The sequence below is a fragment of the Rhinolophus sinicus genome, linkage group LG06 (genome assembly GCF_036562045.2).
Source record: "Rhinolophus sinicus isolate RSC01 linkage group LG06, ASM3656204v1, whole genome shotgun sequence".
NCBI lineage: Eukaryota > Metazoa > Chordata > Mammalia > Chiroptera > Rhinolophidae > Rhinolophus > Rhinolophus sinicus.
In genome coordinates, this window is record NC_133756.1 from 160823131 (window position 1) to 160843153 (window position 20023).

Genomic DNA, 20023 nt, shown 5'->3' on the forward strand with positions numbered 1-20023 from the left:
AGTGTACACAGCAACATAATAGTTAGACATTTACACCCCTTAAAAAGTGATAACCCCTCCAAGGACCATTATTTATTGAGGACCTACTTTATGCAATTTTAATTTAATCCTCGCAACAACTGTACACGATGGATATTATTATCCCCATTTTACTAAGGAAGGTGCCATGGCTCAGAGAGTATAAATGAGTAGCTTGATGAATAAGAACTTAAAATCAGGACTATTTCAGTCTGTCACCTTAACCACCATGCTGTACTGTCTTCCTGCTGAAATCCACTGCAAAGCTTTTGCTGTACACCAAATTCATTTGTGCCAGTGCAGCTCTTTCGGAAGCTTAGAGGTCATTCCTTTGACTGCAGCTCCTTCCTGAGTCCTTGGTCACAGCTATGTCCAGAATGGCATTGGGTCCAGGTTCTCAGTGATAAAAGAGACACCTTCCCTACCCTCAAGATGCCCAGTATCAGGGATAGCCTGGTGGCTCAGGTGGTTGGAGTGTCGTGCTCCTAACGCCGAGGTTGAGGTCATTGGTTCAATTCCCACATGGGCCAGTGAGGTGCGCCCTCTGTGCCCTCTGCAACTAAGATTGTGAACAATAGCTCTCCCTAGAGCTGGGCTGCCAAGAGCAGTTGGGCCATTGTGTGCTGCCATGAGCGGCCAGCAGCCATTGGGAGCAGCCAGCAGCTGGTGAGGGCTGCTGTGAGCGGCCGACCAACGACTGGCAGCCTTAGCCCAGAAGGAAGCACAGGCTCATGATACCAGCATGGGCCAGGGAGCTGGTGTCCTACACAACTAGATTGAGAAACAATGGCTTGAATCGGAGTGGGGACAAGGAAGCGGAAGGAAGGGGAAATAAAAGAGATGCTGTGTCTCTTACCAGCAGCAGAAAAGGAAAGAGTTTGTGGTAGACTGCTAGTTGTTCCACAAACCCATTTTTCTCGTCTTCCTGGGCACATGTCCTCCCAACTGGAGGTTACATTTCCCAGTGTGCTTTGCATGGAGGTGTGGCCAAAGGGTGAGGGCAGAAGCAATGTGAGAACTTCCGGGTCTTGGATTGAAAGCCCTGGGCGCGGACCTGTTTTCCCCTTTCCTATGGGCTAGCGTGTAGATACCACAAGTTGACAGAATCAACACTCTAGGGCAGAGTTTTCAACTAGGGTTCTATGGAACTATGGAGTTGGCTTTGAGATGCTTCTAGGCCAGGAAATCTGTACTGAAATTCTGAATTGTGATTGGAAAAAAAAAGTGTTTTTTATCTTCATGTGTCGTGTGAAGCCAGTGCTTTCAGTGATTGACAGTAACTGAGCAGCGTCAGAAACTGTGAGAGGTCATTCAGCTCAGTCTGGCAGTGCACAGTGGGACTGTGTCATCGGTGAGTCCTTTCTCAGATTTCAACGTGAGATCAGGCAGTCTGTTGACTATTTGTAAGCATGTATTGGCTGGAGAGGAGGAGGTAGGACTGAAGACATCAGCCTCGCCCTCCTGAATTACCTCCCCGCACCTCTCCTTGTGCACTGATGACTGTCACACTCTGGTGTGACAGAAAAGAAGACAAACTTTTCCTACTAAAGAAATAATTTCTACATGCTGTGACTCAGCTGCCTTCCTGCCACTTTGCTGTTGATGTAAACACTATAAAACATGAATCATGCAGGTTAGAAGTGAATTTCAGCATGACTTTGTGTTTTTTGCAAGTTTCTTATTTAGTTATTTATTATGGCCTTCTATTGTATATCTTATTAGCATTTGTGGTTTACAAATGTGTCTAATGATCCAATGTGGTGATTTTTTGTAATGAGGTATGAAATGAAAGAGGAGGAGCTTAGGACTGGCAGGGTTAGTGATAAAGAATTACAATTTACAAATGTAGCAATAGCTTCAGCAAAATTGAAAAGAGCTACAAATCATGGCCATTTGACAAGTGAATGCATTAATTTCTATCTATTGGTACCTCAAAACAAACAGACAAGGGCTTTTATTTTAAAGGCCACATTCAGTAAAAAGCCTCAAAAAGCAAGTTATCGGGTAGCAGAACCTATTGTCCAGAAAAGAGAGCCTAATAATACCAACATATGAAATTATCAAGCTAGCGAAAAGTGCCATCCAAAAAGTGAAAAGGTTCTACTCTCAGGGAGAACCATAACTTGATGTATTAATGACATATCTCATGATGCTGAAGAGCCTTTTGTTTTTATTTCTTTGGGTATTAAACTAGAAAACAAGAGATTCTTTATCCAGGCTGATGAGTCAATAGATTTCACTGATAAGTGCCATGTACTTGTAAGATTTGTAAATGATGCTGATAATCAAGATAATTTTTCCTGATGCAACAGCTTTTATAAAGAAACAAACAAATGGCCAAGCTATATTTAATGTTTTTTTCATATCTGGAATCAAAAGGTCTGTCTTGGAAAACTTGTCTTGGCATTTGAACTGGTGGTATTCCTGAGAGTTGGCTCCATAAGAGTTTTTATTTTCACTGCTCTTGTGAAAAAACAAAACCAACCAAAACCAACAAATAAAAACTTGATGTTGTCACACACACTGTGTGCTTCACAGAGAGGTACTGGTGTCAAAGACTCTTGGAGATGAAAAAAAAATGATGCTGCAGAATGGTTAACTTTATTAAACAAACACTAGTTTATTTGAGAATATTTAAAAAACTGTGTGGGTATGTACCGAAAGAATTGAAAGCAGGGACTGGAACACCCATCTGTACACCCATGTCCATAGCAGCATTATTCACAATAGCCAAAAGGTGGATGGATTAACAAAATGTGGTCTCTATATACAATACCATATTATTCAGCCTTAAAAAGGAGGGAAATTCTGTCAACATACTATAACATAGATGAACCCTGAAGACATTATGCTAAGTGAAATAAGCCAGACATGAAAGGACAAATATTGTATGTTTCCACTTAAATGAGGTACCCAGAATAGGCAAATTCATAGAGACAAGAAGTTTAGTGGTTACCAAGGGCTATGGAGAGGGCATAATGGGGAGTTAGTGTTTAATAGGCACAGAGTTTCAGTCTGGGGTGATGAAAAAGTTCTGGAGATGGATGGTGGTGATGGTCATACAACATTGTGAGTGCACTTGAATCGTACACTTAAAAATGGCTAAAATGGTAAATTTTATGTTATGTATTTTTTACTATGATACATTTTTTAAATTTAAAACTTAAAAAACAACAACTGTGTGAAAACCTGGACAAAGAGCATAGAAATCTCCTATCACATACGGAAATATAGTGGCTTCACCCTTTGTGCATGCGTCCATTGAGAAAGTACAAATTTGGAAAAAGAGGCTGACCAAATCCATAGAGTGGGTCATCTTATCTAATTGCTAGTGAGTACTGATTGCCTTCTGATTGACATTTACACGGGACATGAATATCCTCCCATTGTGTGAGCATTTTAAGAAGCCATCCCCAGACCTCTCTCCTCGAACATCATGTCATCAAGTTCCAAGTCTCTGCACCTGGCTTGCTCATGCGTCCACATAAATCTGCATCTTAGGCCTTCTTTCCTTCCACATAAAGTGGATAACACACGTTTCGCCCAGGGTTCTGCCCACTGGGAGGATTTTCCTTCTTATCACCACTGTCTTTCATAACTGTCCACTCTGGCTGGCACTGGCTTACTGTGCAAAGCCTCCTATAAATCAGGCCTGTCCTTTTTCCTTCTCCCCTTCAAATCGTTGAACGAAAACAAAGGGAGCAAAGGTAAAGCAGTAGAAACAAATACGATGGGACTCTGAGCTGTCTGCTCAGGCAGTTCCTTTGTGCTCTGGATCTGCTTGGGCCCAGTAGCATATATACCACTTCAATTTCTTATGGATGCAACTGTTCAAATCCAATTTCATGATTCTGTGGCTCACCCAGTTCATGAAGAACATTTGGTGTTCCATAGATCAGGCATTCAGTCTTTACCAAGGTCCAGTAGCAAGCCAGAAGCTGCTTTTTAGAATGTGGAATAGTTGTTGGCAGAGGACAGCATGGCCAAAGCTCCAAGGGTCATGGCTATGATGCTTCTCCTGGACCTTGCCAGAGGCACCACATGGCATTTTTGGCTGACACCTAAGTCAGGCATGTGAATCTACCAGGCGTAATGCCCAAGTGGTAGGGCAGCTTGTAACACAGCCTGGACTTCTGATCCAGACCTAACATTATCAGATTTACAGGTTACCCAGTAAATGAGTCAAAGCAACTTGTCCAAATGTGATATATGTTGGCTCCAAAATCCAAAATGTACATTAGAAGATATCTGACATTCCCCAGACCTCTAGGCCTGTAGAAACTTTCCTGATGTGGCAGGCCCTTGAACTTCCACAGAGTTCATCTCCGACCCTCTGGCACACATATGTCTAAGGCACCTAAGAGGCTTGCTGTTTCCTGCTCACAGAGTCTGATTAGCATAATGGCACCAATCAAATGTAGCAGCATAGTGTTCTCTGTGTTGTCAATACTATCACCATCCTTCTGGACCTTGCAGTTTGCAGGAAAATGGCATAATCCAGGGGCAAGACAGTAAAGGTATACTGTTATCCCTGCTGTGTAAATGCAAACTGAGTGTAATTTACCATACTCATGGGAATGCAAGAGAAATCATTTGCTAGTTCAATAGCCACATACCAGTTGCTGGGGTTTATACTGATTTTCTCCAATAAAGACATCAAATCTAGGATGGCAGCTGTGACTGGCATCACCACACCATTATTTCCTTTCTTGCCTGCAAAAAGTGAGTTATAGGGGACGTGACTGGAATCACTACCCTTGCATCTCCCAAATCCTTGATGGTGGCACTAATCTGCAATTTCTCCAGGATTATGGTATTGCTTTTGGTTTATAACTTGGCAGGGGAGGGAGGACAATTTCACAGGTTTCCACTTGGCCCTTTTTACTACAATAACTCACACTGTAATGTCAGGGAACCAATGGTAGATTCTGCCAGCTACTGAGTACTAACCTCCCAATAAATTCTGGGATGGGGGCAATAACCACAGCACAAATCTGAGGGTCTGTTTCTGTTTCCCAGAATTCTCCTCCCAACATAGTTCTGACTTAATGGGAACCACAATTGACATTTTGTGCAAGATTTGGTAAGTAGACATAAAATAGTAATTGCATCCTTTTTCAACTGGGAAGGTTGATGCAGGGGCACCACAAGCAGTAGCAATGACCCTTACTTGCTAGCTCACCTTGTTGGGCATGGGGCAGCAGCTCAGTCCACAGCTCCTCCAGCTTATGCCAGATCCTCCTTCAACTACTGTCACTCCTGTTCCAGGTGTATGTTTAGCAACCTGACAGTGTGCTGGCTTTTCTTGTAGGTCATCTGCATCACCACAGTTAGAGCCTTAGATGTAGCAAGAGACTGATGTGGGTTCTGGTCCATCCTGTGGGTTCTAGCTCATCTTCACTGATGCCAGTGTGTTCTTGCTTCCCCCACCTCACATTCTCCCCAACTGCCTGCTTACTGGTCTTTAGGCTCCAGCTCCAGCTAGAGGGACGACACTTATATAATCAGCTTTTACAATTATGTAGGGTCATAGCCCTATAATACAATATATCTTGACCCTATATAATTACTCCCAATAACTTTATTTCTCTGATCAAATCCTGGCTGATACAGTAACTTTAAAAGACATACACACTGCCAGTTTTCTTTGTTAGAAGAGCCTTAGAACTCCATCCATGTCTCTTGCCCTTTTGTACACAAAGGTAAATAAGTCAATGTCTCTGGTAGAGTCCTTATCTTGACAAAGAGCTTATGACAGGTTTTGTTTTGTTTTGTTCCTTAGGAGTGCTATATGAACACAGAATCAGGAGGGGCTCCATTGCTTGAGGAAAGAGAGAAAGGTAGTGTGATAGATTGAGTAAATAAAAAGTCCCATTTCTCCCCACCTTCTATCCACAATACCCCTTGAAATGTGACTTTGCAGCCTCTATTTCCCCACCCCTTGAATCTGGACTGACCTTGTGGCTTGCTTTGGCCAATCGAATGTGGCAAAAGTGATGGAATGTCTCTTGAAAGACTCAAGAGAACTTGCCTGTTTTCTCTCCCACACTTGGGCAGTGAGGCTCCTCTGCTAAAGATAAGAGAGACCATTTGGAGCACAGCTGAGTCATCTTGGCTAAGGCCGTTTTAGACTAGCCAGCTCCCAGCCACCCTCCCAGCTGGTCATGTATCATGCGTGAGCACAGCACAGTGAGATCAACCAAGCTCAGCCCAGATCAGCAGAACCACCAAGATGACCCATAATCTCATGAGAAATAATACATTTTTTATAGCCATTATGTTTTGGGGTGGTTTGTTACACAGCACATAGCTGACTGATACAGGCAGAATGGGAAAAGGGACATTTGAATTGTCTTTTGAAGAATGGGTATGAACTCTCCCGGTGGACCAGAAGGAAAAAAGCGTGGTGGGAAAAGGGGACACTGTGTGCAAAGAATGGAGGTGTGAATGGGCCTGGCATCTACAGGCAGTGATACGATTGTGAATGTTTAACACTCATCCCTCAATGTGTAGTTCTGATGTGAATGTTGGTTGATATTTTTGTTTTGGTTAATGAGCAACAAACTTTTTTCATGAGGGGCCTGGTAAATGTTTTGAGCTTTGGGGGCCATACTTTCTCTATGGCAACTACTCAACTCTGTTATTGTATTGCAAAAGCAGCCACAGACCAATAAGTCAATGAATGAGTGTGGCTGTGTTCCAATAAACATTTATTTACAAAAACAGGTGGTGGGCCAGAGTTGGCTTGTAGTTTGCCCATCCCTGGTCTAGTTGATCAACAATACAATAAATCAATCTCCGGTTTATAGCGTTTGCTGATTTGTAGTGTCACTACTCCCACTATGGCAGCTGATTTCACACCACTTATGTAATGTCACTGAACATTGTTTGGAAGAGACACACAGTAAGTAGCACACCATCCTATAGGATGTCCACCAGACACATATAATAGACATTAGGTAACCTTAAGAGCATAAAGAATAGGAAAACCTCGTAAACTAATTAGAAAGTAATGAGTTGTAAGTATTTATTACCTTTGTTATTAATGTAATTGATTTAATGGTAAGTTTACATAATTTAATTAATAATATAATTTTAAATTTAATTTTTAATATAATTCAATTGTGTTCAACTGGCTGGCAAAATTCAGCTTTCAAGAGCTAGTAAGAGTCAGACTTGACATTGTATTCAGGGAATGGTGTGTAATCCAGTGTGGTTGGAACATGATGAGGGGTGGGGGCCAATGGGAGATGTAGCTGAAAGATTTTGGAATGTTCAGGCTAGGCTGGGTCTTGTGGGCCTAGTAAGGGGGGAGGGTTGTTTCAAACAAGGGCGTGATGGGATCACATGGCTTTAAGGATTCCTCTGAATACAGAGAGGAGATTGCATTTGCAGTGGGAAGACTGAGGCAGGTAGGTCAGTTAGGAGGCTGTTGATACAACCAGTAGAGAAGCTCTGATGGTTTGGACTAAGGCAGACGTTGTGGGGAAAGAGAGGTAGGTAGATGCCAATTATTCAGGAGTCAGAATGTACATGGTAACAGGTAGGTGGCATTGGGGAAAGGATGAGGGAGACATTAAAGAGACACCAAGAATCGGGGCTTGAGCATCTGCTTGAATGGGGGCGCTAGTCCCTGAAACCGAGAGCATTGGAGGAGCTGGTTTGGGCAGAAGATGAGATGTTTGGTTTTGAACACAGCGTGTTTCATGGGCCTGGGGAAGACTCAGGAAGGGAGCTCTGGGCTGGAGACATAGTTGGGATAGAGGACCCAGGATCTTGCCTCTTGTAGCTCCAGCTCATGAGTGACCTCACTCTGTCTCTGGCCTGGCTCTAGGCCACCTCTGGAAGCCACATCCCCTCTCTGGGACTCAGTCTCCCCATTTGTAATGGAATATCAGGCTCTGCCTCCCTCGCCTTGCCTGAGTGTTGTGAAAATCCCAGGGGATTGAGACAGGGGTGGAGAGTGGGGGATTGGGAGGTTGTTCCTGTCCTGTCCTTTGCCCACTGGAGAATGCCAGAGAACTCTTGGGGAGGAGAGGGATGGCTGGCTAGGATCCTCAGATTCCTGCGACCCTGCTGGGTCATAGGAGCTAACTCAGGTAGATGATACTGAGAAAAGGGCCGCCATGCTCTCCTCCCTCAGTCACCTCCCCTTTTCCTCTCAATCTCCTCTCCAGGATGGCCAACCTCCTCTCCTCAGGTGCTAAGCCCTCCAGTCCCCTTTCCGCTCCTCTAGCACATCCTGGCACTCTGCCCAATTGTGTTGGCAGGTCGACAGCATCCTCTCTCTTTGCCCTACCTTCCTTACCTCTCTGCCCCTTCCTCCCACTCAAGCCCGCTCTCAGGGGGCTTATCTAAGGAAGCTGTTTAATAACGAGACTGCAGGGATTGCTGGGCACGTGTGAGGCGGTGAGACGTATTCCAGTGGTGGGAGCTGGGCCTCGGGACTCCGAGCACTCTGGTTTCTGTTCTAGCTCAGCCTCTTCCAGCTGGGTAAGCCTGGGCGCTTCACCTTTTTGTGCTTCAGTTTACCCTTCTGTGAAAGAGGTACAAGAATAACACCTATCTCACTGGGTTATTGTAAGAATCAAGTAAATTAGAATACATAAAGCGTGGAGAACAGTGCCTGGCGTACAGCAAGTGCTGAATAAATGTTACTAGTATCTTTGTGCTTATTAATGTGGCTTCTCTCAGCAGCACTTGCAGTTTATGAAAAGCCTTTCTCCTGCCTCCATCAGTGACTCCCCTTCACCTACAACACAGGACCCTACCTCGTGTGCTGCTGTGTCAGGAATGGGCTGCAGATGGGCTGAGATGGTGACCCCCTCCACTCCAGGGACAGCCTGGCTTCCCCTGCTGGTCACCTCTGGCCATTCCATTTACTCGAGTGTCCCATGCACAATCTGAACTTCCAAGCATGACATTTAAGGCCTTTCATTACCTGGTGCTGGCATGCTTCTCGCCACCCGGACAGCCCAGCACTCCCTGGCTCACCAATGCCCAGGCTTTCTCCGACCTGGAGCCTCTGGGCACGTTGTTCCTCGTCTGGAGCACCTCCTCCATCCCTGTTCTCAGCTGGGACATCGCTCGTCCAGGGAGCCTCTCCAGATGGACAGTCCTGTCCGCCTCTTTGCTCCCCACACGCTTTGCACATCCTTCACTAATCATAAATATCCAGGTTGCTCGCCCATGCAGTGCCTTTGGGCAAAGTAGAAACAGGCACCCTTCCCTCAGAATGCCAGAAAACTCTTGGAATTGATGTGCCCACCCCTAACCTCTACAATGTGAAGGGTGTCAGTTCTGGAGAAGCCCACTTTGGGAATATTTCCATGTGCCAGGCACGGTGCTAGGTGTCTTATGGCAAATACTGTTCACAAAGCCCAGGAGGGAAATGGTTCATTTCAAAGGTGAGGAAAGTGAAGCTTACAGACTAAGACAAGGTCATGTGATCAGTAAGTGGCAGAGCCAGCGTTTGAACTCCAAAGCACCTATGGAGGTAATCACCTCTACTTATAAATCTGAGACCTTACTTAGTGTGAGCTCCTCCAAGCAGGGCCCACTTTTCACCTACTGCCAAAGCTCTGGAAACATGTAGAGTGGGCAGCACCATGTGTCGATGGAAGGAGCCTCTTTGCAGGGCATTGGGGTCCTGAGGCTGGAGTCTGTTCCCCTCGGCTGTGGCTAGAGCTGCAGGTGTTTGGACCAAGGCATCCAAGAGGCTCCTGCTCAGCCACTGAAGGCTAATACTTAATTTGGTGCCTACTTAGGGTCTGCCCTTGCTCCCATGTCAAACAGAGAAACCGTCTCCCAAAGCCTGATGATTCCAGTTAGTCCCTGAATCCAGATTTTTCGGAGTCCAGAGTTGTGCTCTCTGCTGAAGTGGGGCAAGGTTTATAAAGGAGAGCCCACCTGCCTGAGGGTCAGGGAAGGCAAGAGGCCTGTCAAGGCAAATCTTAAAACAGGTCTGAGTTTTCCAGGAGGACCCGGAGCAAGGTGAAGGGTGTTCCTAGCAGATATGACCAGAGGCTAGGGCTAGAGAGAGGAAGAGGGGGGACAGTGATAGATGGCTATTTCTTGGCCTGGGGGCCAAACATGCTTGTCTTTGGGTAGATGATGGAGAGTCCAGTACAATTCTTGACTGCTGTTTAATGTCAGAAACCTAATTATGCCTTTGCATGCCTCTAATTATTGCCTTTTTTGCTTTTCCAGAGCTCTACTGGTAAAAAGTGGGGTTCTAAAAAAAAAGCCCCCTTTCAAGTTCAGGGAGTGTCAACCAAACATTGCAATCTCCATTGCCCAAACAGGTCAATGATTGTCTCTGTGAAAAATACAGAAGAGCCAATAGCACTGTCTCGGTTTCCTCACTTGACATTCTTCTGGGGGAAGGTCCTGGGGTTCAGCCCAGCCTGCGACATATGAACTTCCTCCTTGGCCTGGCACAGTGATAGCACTAAGGAGCACAGACTCTGAAGCCACACTGTCTGGGATCAAATACTAGTGGCCACGTTTTAGCTGTGTGACCCTGAGTATCACTGAACCTCTCCAAGTTTCAGTTCCATCACCCATAAAATGGCACCTCGCTCCTAAGTTAATACTATGCATAAAGCCCTCAGCAGTGGCTGGTACATAGTAGACCATGTTAGCTATTATATTTGTATTACTTGTCCAGGTATGTCAATGCAGCTCTAAGTTGCAAAGTAGAAAAGAAAGTAACAGAAAAAGTCCCGATTCTCTGCTGGTCTTAGGGAGGTTTCATTTGAAAGCGCTGGGTGTCTTGCTGTGCTAAAGGACATTGGGGGCAGGGCCTGGTCCTCATTTGCGTCAGGGTTGTCTTCTCCTTGTGGGGAAGGCCAGTGATGAAATCGCTGATTCCAAAGGGGGAGGTAACATTCTGAGGTCAGCCCCTCCTTACCTGGAATGATCCTCCTTCCTGCCCCCCCTCTGTCCAAGGGCCAGTTCTGCTCACTCCCTGCAGTCCTTCTTCTCTGTTAACATGTCTGCTCCAGTTTCAATGTCTCCCCACGAGCTCCAGGAGGAGAAAGGCCCTGTCTGCCTTGTTCACCTGTGTACCCGTTACAGAGATGATGCTTAATAAATGTTGCTGAATTGAATGAAAAGGAATAATGTAGATTTTCTCAAAGGATATGAGTGGGGCTGACGTGGCCCAGTCAATCAAGGGGTCAGTGACAGTTGTGAGTCTCTGGGAAGAGCAGTGGAGAAACTTGATTGGGGCTGGGTCTCCATCCTCATGGTGACAACCACAGCTATTTTTGGGCATCTGTCTCATCCTCAAACATGGGAAATCCGGCTTTCAATGACTGACATACAACCTGCACATTTTAAAGATATTTTATTAAAAAAAGAAAAACCAAACAAAAAGCCCAATCCAAGAACTCTTGGTTCTGGGAGTCTGGGAGCAGCTCAAGTCTGTGGCGAGGGTAGAACCTGGAAGACCGACGGTGTGGAGACCTCTGACCCTTGGATGGAAGAGCAAGAGCCTGGAGAGGCTGGTAGACAGAACGGCCTTTCCCCAAGGCTCAGACTCTGTGGCTTGGGCTAATCCTCTTGGAAAGACAAGAGCGGGGCTCAAACCCCCGAAAAAGGCTCGGTGGACAGTTCCTGAAGGGCCTCAGACCTCTTGTCAGTCACCAACCAGTTAGGAAAGAGGAAAGGATGGCCCGGGGCTCGATCGGGCCTTATTAGCACCCTCCCCAAGGCGGAGTTCAGCCTACGCTAGGGAGGTGGGCTCAGACAGGGAGACACACTCCCAAGTACTGCGCGGGGCTCAAGCTTCTCGGAAGAAGGGGCCCTGATGAGGCGGGACCTGGAGGCGATCCCAGGCCAGACTCCTGGAGCTCAGTGGCCCTGGGGGCCGCGGGGCAGCGCCCGGATCGGCCGAGGCGGGGGATTGTCGAGAACCGGTTCGGGCCGGGCCCGCAAACCGACTCGGCGCTTCTGCTTGCGCAGCAGGTAGTTCGAGTATTGTACCTCTGGCATGGCCAGCTTGAGGCAGGCCTCGGTGGCTGGTCCGGCGCCGCCGCTGGGCAGGTCGTAGCCCATGATGTCCACTTTCCGGCTGGGCTGCCACGGCTGCAGCTGTTTGGTGCGGATCTGCGCCGCTGGCCGCAACACCGGCTCTTCGCCGAAGCAGCGCCGCAGGAGGCGCTCGCGGGCCTCGCGCAGCTCGCGGGCCTCGCGTTCCACGCAGGCGCGGCCGGCGCGCGCCACGCGGCGCCAGAACGTGGCGTTGAAATGGTCGTACAGGCCGGCGTCGAGCGCGTTCCAGGCCCGCGCGGCCCGCGCCAGCGCCACGGGGATGGAGGCCAGGCGCGAGCTGGCGGCGCGCGCGTTGAGCTTGGCGTAGAGCACGTCGTCCAGGTCCCAGGCGAGCAGGCGCCGCAGCAGCACGAGCGACTCGTCGAAGTACTCGGCGATCATGACCAGAGAGAAGACCTCCTCCACCTGGCGGATGAGGCCCGCCAGGTAGGCGGCGTCGTTGTGCGGGCTGCGCTCGTTGTCGCCGCCCAGGTCGTAGGCCAGCGTGTTGTGTGCGAACATGGCGAAGTGCTCGCCTGCGCGGTAGTAGGCCTCGGGCGCGCGCAGGAAGGCCTCGAGGGACGCGTTGGGCACGCGCCGGAAGGCCGGGCAGTATTGGTTGTAGTAGCTGAAGAGCGACTCGAACATGGCGGCCGGCTCGCGCAGGATGGTGACATAGACGGTGTCCGGTGGCATGAGACGCTCGAGCTCTTCGCGATCAAAGCGCAGGTGGCTGGCCAGCATGTGCGGCGGGCGCGTGGCCGGGTGCACGAAGTGCGCGGAGAAGTTGCGAGGGTAGCAGAACTGGTGCTCGCAGCTCGGGTGCGGCAGGGCCACCGTCAGGTTGTGGCGCTCGGCGAAGCGGAACAGGATGTTCTGCACGGTCGTGCCCGCAGTCTTGTGCGTCTTTAGGAAGGCCACGGACGTGTGCTTGGGTCGCGGAGGCGAGTCCCGCAGAGGCGGGCAGCTCAGAGGGAACAGCTTAGGGTACCTGCAGGGTCCAGGGAGGGGTCCAAGGAGGAGAGTGTGAGGGGTGTACGGCTTGACCCCCTTCCCAAGGAAGTTGGGAAGGGCCACAGAGCATTCCTCGGCTTTACAGAGCAGTAGAGGGGTATGGTAGGCGGCCCCTAAGATGACACCGGTGATCCCTGCTGGCCTCCTGGTGTGTTCATGCTTGCGTGTGTTTCCGTGTGTATTTCCTTCCCCAGGAGTATGGGCATCTTATTGCTGCCTCTCAGGAATAGAAGAGGGCATCAAGGATGGATGTCCCTTGGGAGAGTACATTCTTAAAAAGACTGGCTTCTATCTCGGAGTCTTTCTCTCTCTAGGATAACTCATGCAGGGGAGAACAAGCTGCCATACTGTGAGCAGCCCCAAGGGGAGGTACCTCGTGGCAACAGTTCCCCAAGGGACTGGGCCTTCAGGCTAAAAGCCTGCTTGAAGAACTGAAGTCTGCCAACAGCCACATGAGTGAGCTTAGAAGGGGAGCCGTTTCAACCAAGCCTTCAGATGAGACTGCAACCCCATGAGAGACCTTGAGCCAGAGGTACCCAGCTAAGCCCCACCTGGATTCCTGACCCACAGAAGTGAGATAGCAAATGTTTGAAGTGCTCAGCTGCTAAGTTTTGAGTTAATTTGGTTACAAAGAGTTAGATAATAGAGGGACAAAGGTCCGTGGAGAGCCTTGTGGAATTCTACTCTACAGATGAAGAAACTGAGGACCAGAAAGGGAAAAATCATTTACATAAGTCTGGCAACCCAGATAAAGTCACCAAATTATCTTGCTCTCTGTCTTCTTTCTTGTTTACTTTTTCACTGGCTCCTCATCTTGTAGATGGGTGGCATGGGCCTGGAGGCAACCCATTTGTCATGTGATTCCATTAAGGCCTCTGGAGCCACATTCCTTCAGTTAGTCAATATTTTTTCAGCATCTACTCTGTGCCAGGCACTGTTCTAGGTTCAGGAAATCTGATAGTATAAAAAACAGATAATCCTAGTCTTCATGAAGGTTCATTTCTATTTCCTCATTCCTGAAACAAGGGTGTTTGGGGTGACAGGTGACCTGTAAACTCCCTTCAGACTTTGAGTCAGTCGTTCTCCTGTATCTTTTCTACTATTCTAAGCATAATGTAACAAGGGCAACTCTATAAACAGCTTTAAGAACATCATTGAGATTTCTTATCTGTGGCTTATTTGGGCTCAGGATAATGTCTACACAGACGCCCCTTCCAAAGACCAGCCAAGCATCCTGCAAGAGTGACTGGGCCCATTCAAAGTATTCTCCTGGGCAGACCATGTAGAAAATGTGGAAGCTGAGGCCCCAGGGGTGCTGGGATTTGTTGGGTTCACCGTGAGCCAGGAGTATGGTTGGGGCTCCTATTAGTCATCACATGGTATCCGGTGTTGGGGTGACTAGCTGGGTCACACATACCATCCTCATTTTGTAGATGAGGAAACGGGGGGGCTCAGAGAAGTGAAGGGATTTGCCCAGCACAACAGAGTAGTGAGAAATTGTTTGCAGTCCTTTCAGGAGGCACCCCAAACGTGATGCTGGGGGAAGGACTTGGGCTGGATTAGAATCCCAGTTTAATCACTGACTGACTATGACTTTAAGCAAGTCTCTCAACCCTTTCATTGGAGATCAGACCCTGCCCAGGGAGATGGTGTGGATCTAAAGAGAATGTACGGAAAACACTTGTAGGATAGAGGGAAGGAACAAAGCCCAGCAGAAAACAGACTGTTCTGGCAGGTGCAAGAAATGGGGAAGAAGCACTGCCAGTTCTGGCAACTGGCTGCCTGAGGACACAACTCCCCTGGCCCCACCCCTCACGGAGGCCCCTCCCCCTCCCTGGAGCCCCGCCCCGCCCAGGCCCCTCTCCTTCCCTGAGGCCCTGTCCCCTTACCAGCTGAGCTGTGCCCCCTGATGGATGAGAAGACTCAAGGTGCTGCACCCTAGCACCAGCAGCAGGATTTTCCTGCGGCTCATCTTGGTGGCCTGCTGCAGGCGCTGGAGGATGGGTGGCATGGTGGGGTACCCACCCCTGGACCAGCCAGGATCTCGCTATCCAGGACTCCCTTCGTCGGCACTCATGGGGGCTCCTGAGGCTCTGGTAGCAGGGCCAGTGTTCCTGAGAGGCCTGGCAGGAGAAGGAGGCAAACAGGTTTGCAGTGGGCAGAGATGGGCTCTGAGCCCCAGCAGGTTGCTGCAAAGGAGAGCTCCAAAGAGTGGGGTGAGCGGAGAGGCCAGGGAAGATCAGATTCCTCCCTCCCGTCACCAAGACCCTATCTCCACACTGCTCCAGATAGCTCAGTCTTGGGTGGAATTACAGGCTCTGGGGTGTGGCCAGCCCTTCAGGCTGTAGCCACTCCCTCCCTCCCTCCCTGTCTCTGCTGCTCTGCCTGGCCCTAATTCGGCCTTGCCATTTGTATCTGGATCCCCAGTAGACCAAGCACCAAGGCTTCACTCAGAGCACAGAAGTCTCAACCCAGGGTTTCCCCTCCTCCAGGACTCCTTGCCTGATGGTGTCAGCGAAGGGTTAGTCTCGATTCCCCAAACACCGAGCTCCTTAGAAACACCCACCAAGCCTTCAGCTTCTCAAGTCTCTGACACAGGGAAGGGGTCAATACTACAGGCTTACTATCTGTACCCTACTGTCACAGAGTCCGTGCCCTTAGACGTGTGCTGCTTCCACAGAGAACTGATTTTCCCAGCCCGCCCTGGACTCTGGCACTTCTGCAAGCTGCTGAGCCCCGAGCCCTCCCCGCTGCGCTCCTGCCCTGAGGGCCCAAGACCAGTAAATCCATGAGGGAAAGAAATGAAGAACTTGAAATCCTGGAACCCTAGCTGGATTCCATCCCCAGACACCTGAAACCCTGGCCACCCCATCAGCTGACTCTGCAATGAGAGTTGTCTGGCCAAAGCAGTGGGATGGCAGCCTGGGAGGGGGGCAGGGGTGTGGGGAATGCAAAGGGGCTCCTGCCGGCTGAGACTCCTGGAGAAGGTGGGCCTCCATCCCAGGTGAGCAGCAGGAATGAGAGGCAGAAGGGCCTGGTTCCCGGCTAGTTACCTATCCCCACACGGGCAGCCCAGCCTTTGGCAGCGCCAGTGGAAAGTCAGCTTCAGCAGCTAGGGTGGGGTCTCTGCCCCAGGGGCCTCAGTTCAACTTTACCTCATACACCCCTCTCCAAAGGGGAGGGGGAGCCTGGAACCTTACGGACATGTGCATGTGTGTGGAACTAGGACACCTGAGTCCCAGGAGGGGTGAGGTAATGTGAAAACTCTTTTGACCATCACCTTCCCTGGGGACCCTGGGCTTGGCTTCCAATTCTCCTTCTCCCCCGCCCTCTGCCCCCAATTAATCCTGGATTATATTTAAACCTGTTTGGGTGAAAAGATGTCCTGGTTATGCCTTTCCCTTCTTCCCAGGCCCCATCACCTTGTTTCCTCTACCAGCTTGCAGACAGACTTAATCCATCTGGAGCCAAGGGGGGTGCAGGGTCCAGCCACAGAGGACAACCAAGGGCATAGCAGAGAAAGTCCAAGCCTCCCCCACCCCACACACACACCCTGGCTTTTCAAGGCTTGCTGGGGCAGAGGAGATCTGGCTCCACCTGGGGGGGCAGCCTCCAGGAGAAGTCAGAGCCGGAGGCCCTCTCAGGATGGAGGCCCTCTTCCCTTTGTCACTTATCCTGCCTAGAGGACTTGGTGACCAGACAGGAGTTTCCAAAGGGGCAAGGTGGGGGGCAGCCTATTTCCATTTTTGTTAAACTCACTGAAACCACCCTTTTTTTCAGAGGACTCAGTCACCCCGAGGTCAAACCTGGGTGGAGCTACAGTAGAATTTTCCCCAGGGAAATGCTTCAACCAGGCCACACAGAGGAGGAGGATGGGGTGCTTGGGGGGCCCCCCATCCCATTCCCCTTAGTCCTGGGAAGCCAGCCAGTTAGACCCCAGTCTGAGGCTCACTTGGAACAGGGCTTGATCAGCAGAAGAATTGCCTGGGCATCAGCTTCTGCTTGGCTGTCGTCAATGAGGGAAGCTCATCACCTTTAGACGCAGCCTGGTCCGTGTCCGAGCATCTTCCTGGGAGAGCGAGGATCCTCAGCTCGTCCCCTGGCACCTTCCACTCTGCGTGGTTGCTAGCGTTGCCCTCCTAGACCACACAGACCATGTTTCCCCATGACAGACCTTCAGGTATTTGAAAGCAGTAACCCTGTCTCCTCTGGGTGGGCACTCGGCCAGGCTAAACATTCGGTCCTGAGAGAGGGTGCTGCTCGGACACCGGAGGCAGCCTCCCGCCGCTTGGCAAGTTCACACCCCCGTGCCTCTGGAGATGGAGTCAGGGCACAGGCAGCCAGGAGGGGCTGGGTTTCCCTCTGTGATCTCCTGGCTGGTGTGGGGTGCGTGGCGGTCTGCTGGGGCCAGCCACTGGCTCCTGTCCCTTGCGTGCTTCAAACTACTCCCCAGCTGACCCCGTGTCTTCTCCGTGGAGAGAGTTTTCCTCTGCTGTCCCAGACAGGTCAGTGTGCTTATCAGAATATCAGCCTCATCAGAATATCAGTGCTAATTTTAGTCAGAACCGTCTACCTCACGCTGCTGCCTGGTTTTGCAAATTGCTTTCCTTTCTCCAGGGAACCAAAGATGAGATGGTATAGCCAGCCAGAGCTGTGAAAACCGGCCTGGACACCCACCCGCTCCCAAATGAGCCCTGTTCTCTCTCCCCTCCAAGCTCTAGGGCTGATATGGGTGCATTTAGAGGAGGAGGGCGCCCTGGCCTGGACTACCGGGACCTGACGGGTGGCTGCCCCGAAACTCCATCCTTACTAGAAGATGGCACAGCCTAGTGAGTAGGGAAAATGCCCAGGGCACTAGAGAGGAAGGGCCAAGGGCTAAAGGGCTGCAAATTAGTGTCCCAGGACATCAAATATCTTTTCACCTCCCTCTCTCTCCCCCTCCAGCCTGCACCAGACCCCTTTCCCTGTCATCCACCCCCACATCATCCCTGCCTCTGAATTCCCCTCATCTCCTTCCTCTATCACTACCTGCCTTCCCCCAACTCCCCATTCCTTCAGTTTCACCCCAGCCTCCCCCAGGGATCTCTCACGGGGATCTGGTCACCATAGGGGATAGGCCAGATTCCCCCTCTCGCTGTGTCATCTCCCGCTCCTCAGGGGGCACAATGCTCCCCCTCCTCATGCTGTCCAGGCTCTGGGCCCCCACGCCACTCTCCCGCCCACCCCTCATTCCCCATCCCTGTCCGGTCTCCCCCGCCCCCCAGCCCCAGGTCGGCCACTGCAGTACATACGCGCGCGGGCTCTGCCTCCGACCTCGCTGGTGGGTGGTCGCCGCTACCTCCCAACCCTTGTCCTGAAATCTGGTGCGGGTCTGAGGGCGCCGGGGCCCTGTGCACGAGTGCCCGTCGCTCCTCTCTCCGCGCCTGGATGGGATCAGGTGGCGGCGTCCGCTCAGCTTCGCTCCTCTCAGCTCTGCCTGCCGCCCGCCCCCCATCGCACACCGGAGGCGGGGCGGGGGCGGGGGCCCAGCAGCAGCGCAGGGGAGGGGGAGGAGAAGGGGAGCGGTAAGGGGAGGGGGCAGCCCTGAGTGGCAGGTTGGCGATGAACATTCTCCGGGTACTGTCTTCAGATGCGGGCATCTTCCCCTGGCAACCTTGCAGATTCTGGACACCAATGTGGCCAGCTCCTTGACCTCCCTCTACAGAAGGGGAAACTGAGGCGGGGACGTTGTCTGGATACTCCCGCATTGCTGGGCATTGCTGGCCACACTGGCCACTCTTGGGCTGGTGGGTCCTGGGGGAGTTAGAGACGCAGGTACCTTTACAAGCATCCACGTGCTCCCTCCCCTGTCTCCTCCTTTTCCACCTCCAGCAGAGAAGCACAGCTCCAGCCCTGGGTCTGGTCCTATCTACCTTCTTACCCCTGGGGGCCCATTCCCTTTCAACCTCTGAGGCAGCCCTTTGCTGCGGACCTACTCCCACTCTCCATCAGGACCCCAGACCCACTCATTCTGGTCCAGAGCCTTAGTGGGCCTGGGACCCCTGCCCAGGCCGTTACCTGGCCTGGTTGCTTTTAGCTGTCTGATGGGGAGCTGTTCTGAGCCCGCAGAGATGGAGGCTTTGTGTGAGCTCCTATATGTGGGAGGTGGGCTTGAATTTTCTACTGCCTTCTCAGTTCTCCGCTCCTGCCACCTGGGAGCTGGGCAGCAGCACTTCCCAAAGTCACACCAGACACCAAGCTCCCCAATTAGTTCTGTGGTTCTCATGGACCCCTGCTTCGCCTGTCCTCTGGGCCTGGTATGGCAAGGATCTTGGAGCTGGGGCCGCCACGCAAAGCTGGGACGGGGTTCCATTCTAGACCCACACTGGTAGATATTGTGTGAGGGTTCTTGTTAAGGAGGTGAAGGGAATTGGGTCTCTCAGAGTCAGGAGAATTGCTTGTGGTCCCAGTTTGGCTCCTTGGGCATGTCAGCTTCGCTCTGTCCCCTAGTCTTCCCATTTGCACAATGAGGGTCCTATCCTGCCTGGGTCCCAGGAAGGTTAAGATAAAATGGGGCCTCACTTGTCCTGTCCCTTTCTGGCCTAAGCTACACTACCTCCTCACCCATCAGCCCCCTTAGTTTATCCTGCTTCAGAGACACACATACCCTTCCCCAGCACATATACATGCCTTGGGGCCTCCAGCCTCAGATGACCTGCCATCATTCTCCAGTTACGGGGAGCAGAAAGACACTTCCTTTGTGTCAGGAATGGTTCTGCTTGAGTGGGCTGACAAGCTGGAGGGAAGGGCACCACTGTTCTTTCTTCTCTCCTTTCTGGGTTTGGCTTCTCTGGGAGAGTCAGGAGTCTGGGATGGTGGTAGTGATGGAAGGGGGAAGGTTCAAGGTTTGGACCAGAGAGAAGAGAAATTCCTAGCCAGGGCTGGGATGTGAGCAACCTGCCTGAGCCAGTCCTTT

At 50.8% G+C, this 20023-nt stretch overlaps 1 protein-coding gene across 2 annotated transcripts; it reads right to left on the minus strand.

Annotated features, from left to right (window-relative positions):
- Positions 1–11351: 11351 nt before the first annotated feature.
- GAL3ST3 (galactose-3-O-sulfotransferase 3) lies at positions 11352–18546 on the minus strand. 2 transcript variants are annotated; one of them, XM_074336722.1, is made up of 4 exons: positions 18360–18546; positions 17021–17207; positions 14958–15191; positions 11352–13045 (listed from the first exon to the last, which is right to left on the minus strand). In XM_074336722.1, the coding sequence occupies exons 3-4, from the start codon at positions 15077–15079 to the stop codon at positions 11875–11877; spliced, it is 1293 nt and encodes a 430-aa protein (XP_074192823.1). In that variant the 5' UTR covers positions 15080–15191; positions 17021–17207; positions 18360–18546; the 3' UTR covers positions 11352–11874. The 2 variants fall into 2 exon arrangements, with proteins under 2 accessions (XP_074192823.1, XP_074192822.1); XM_074336721.1 differs by lacking the exon at positions 17021–17207 and having other exon boundaries at positions 18360–18534.
- Between the last annotated feature and the right edge of the window lie 1477 nt (positions 18547–20023).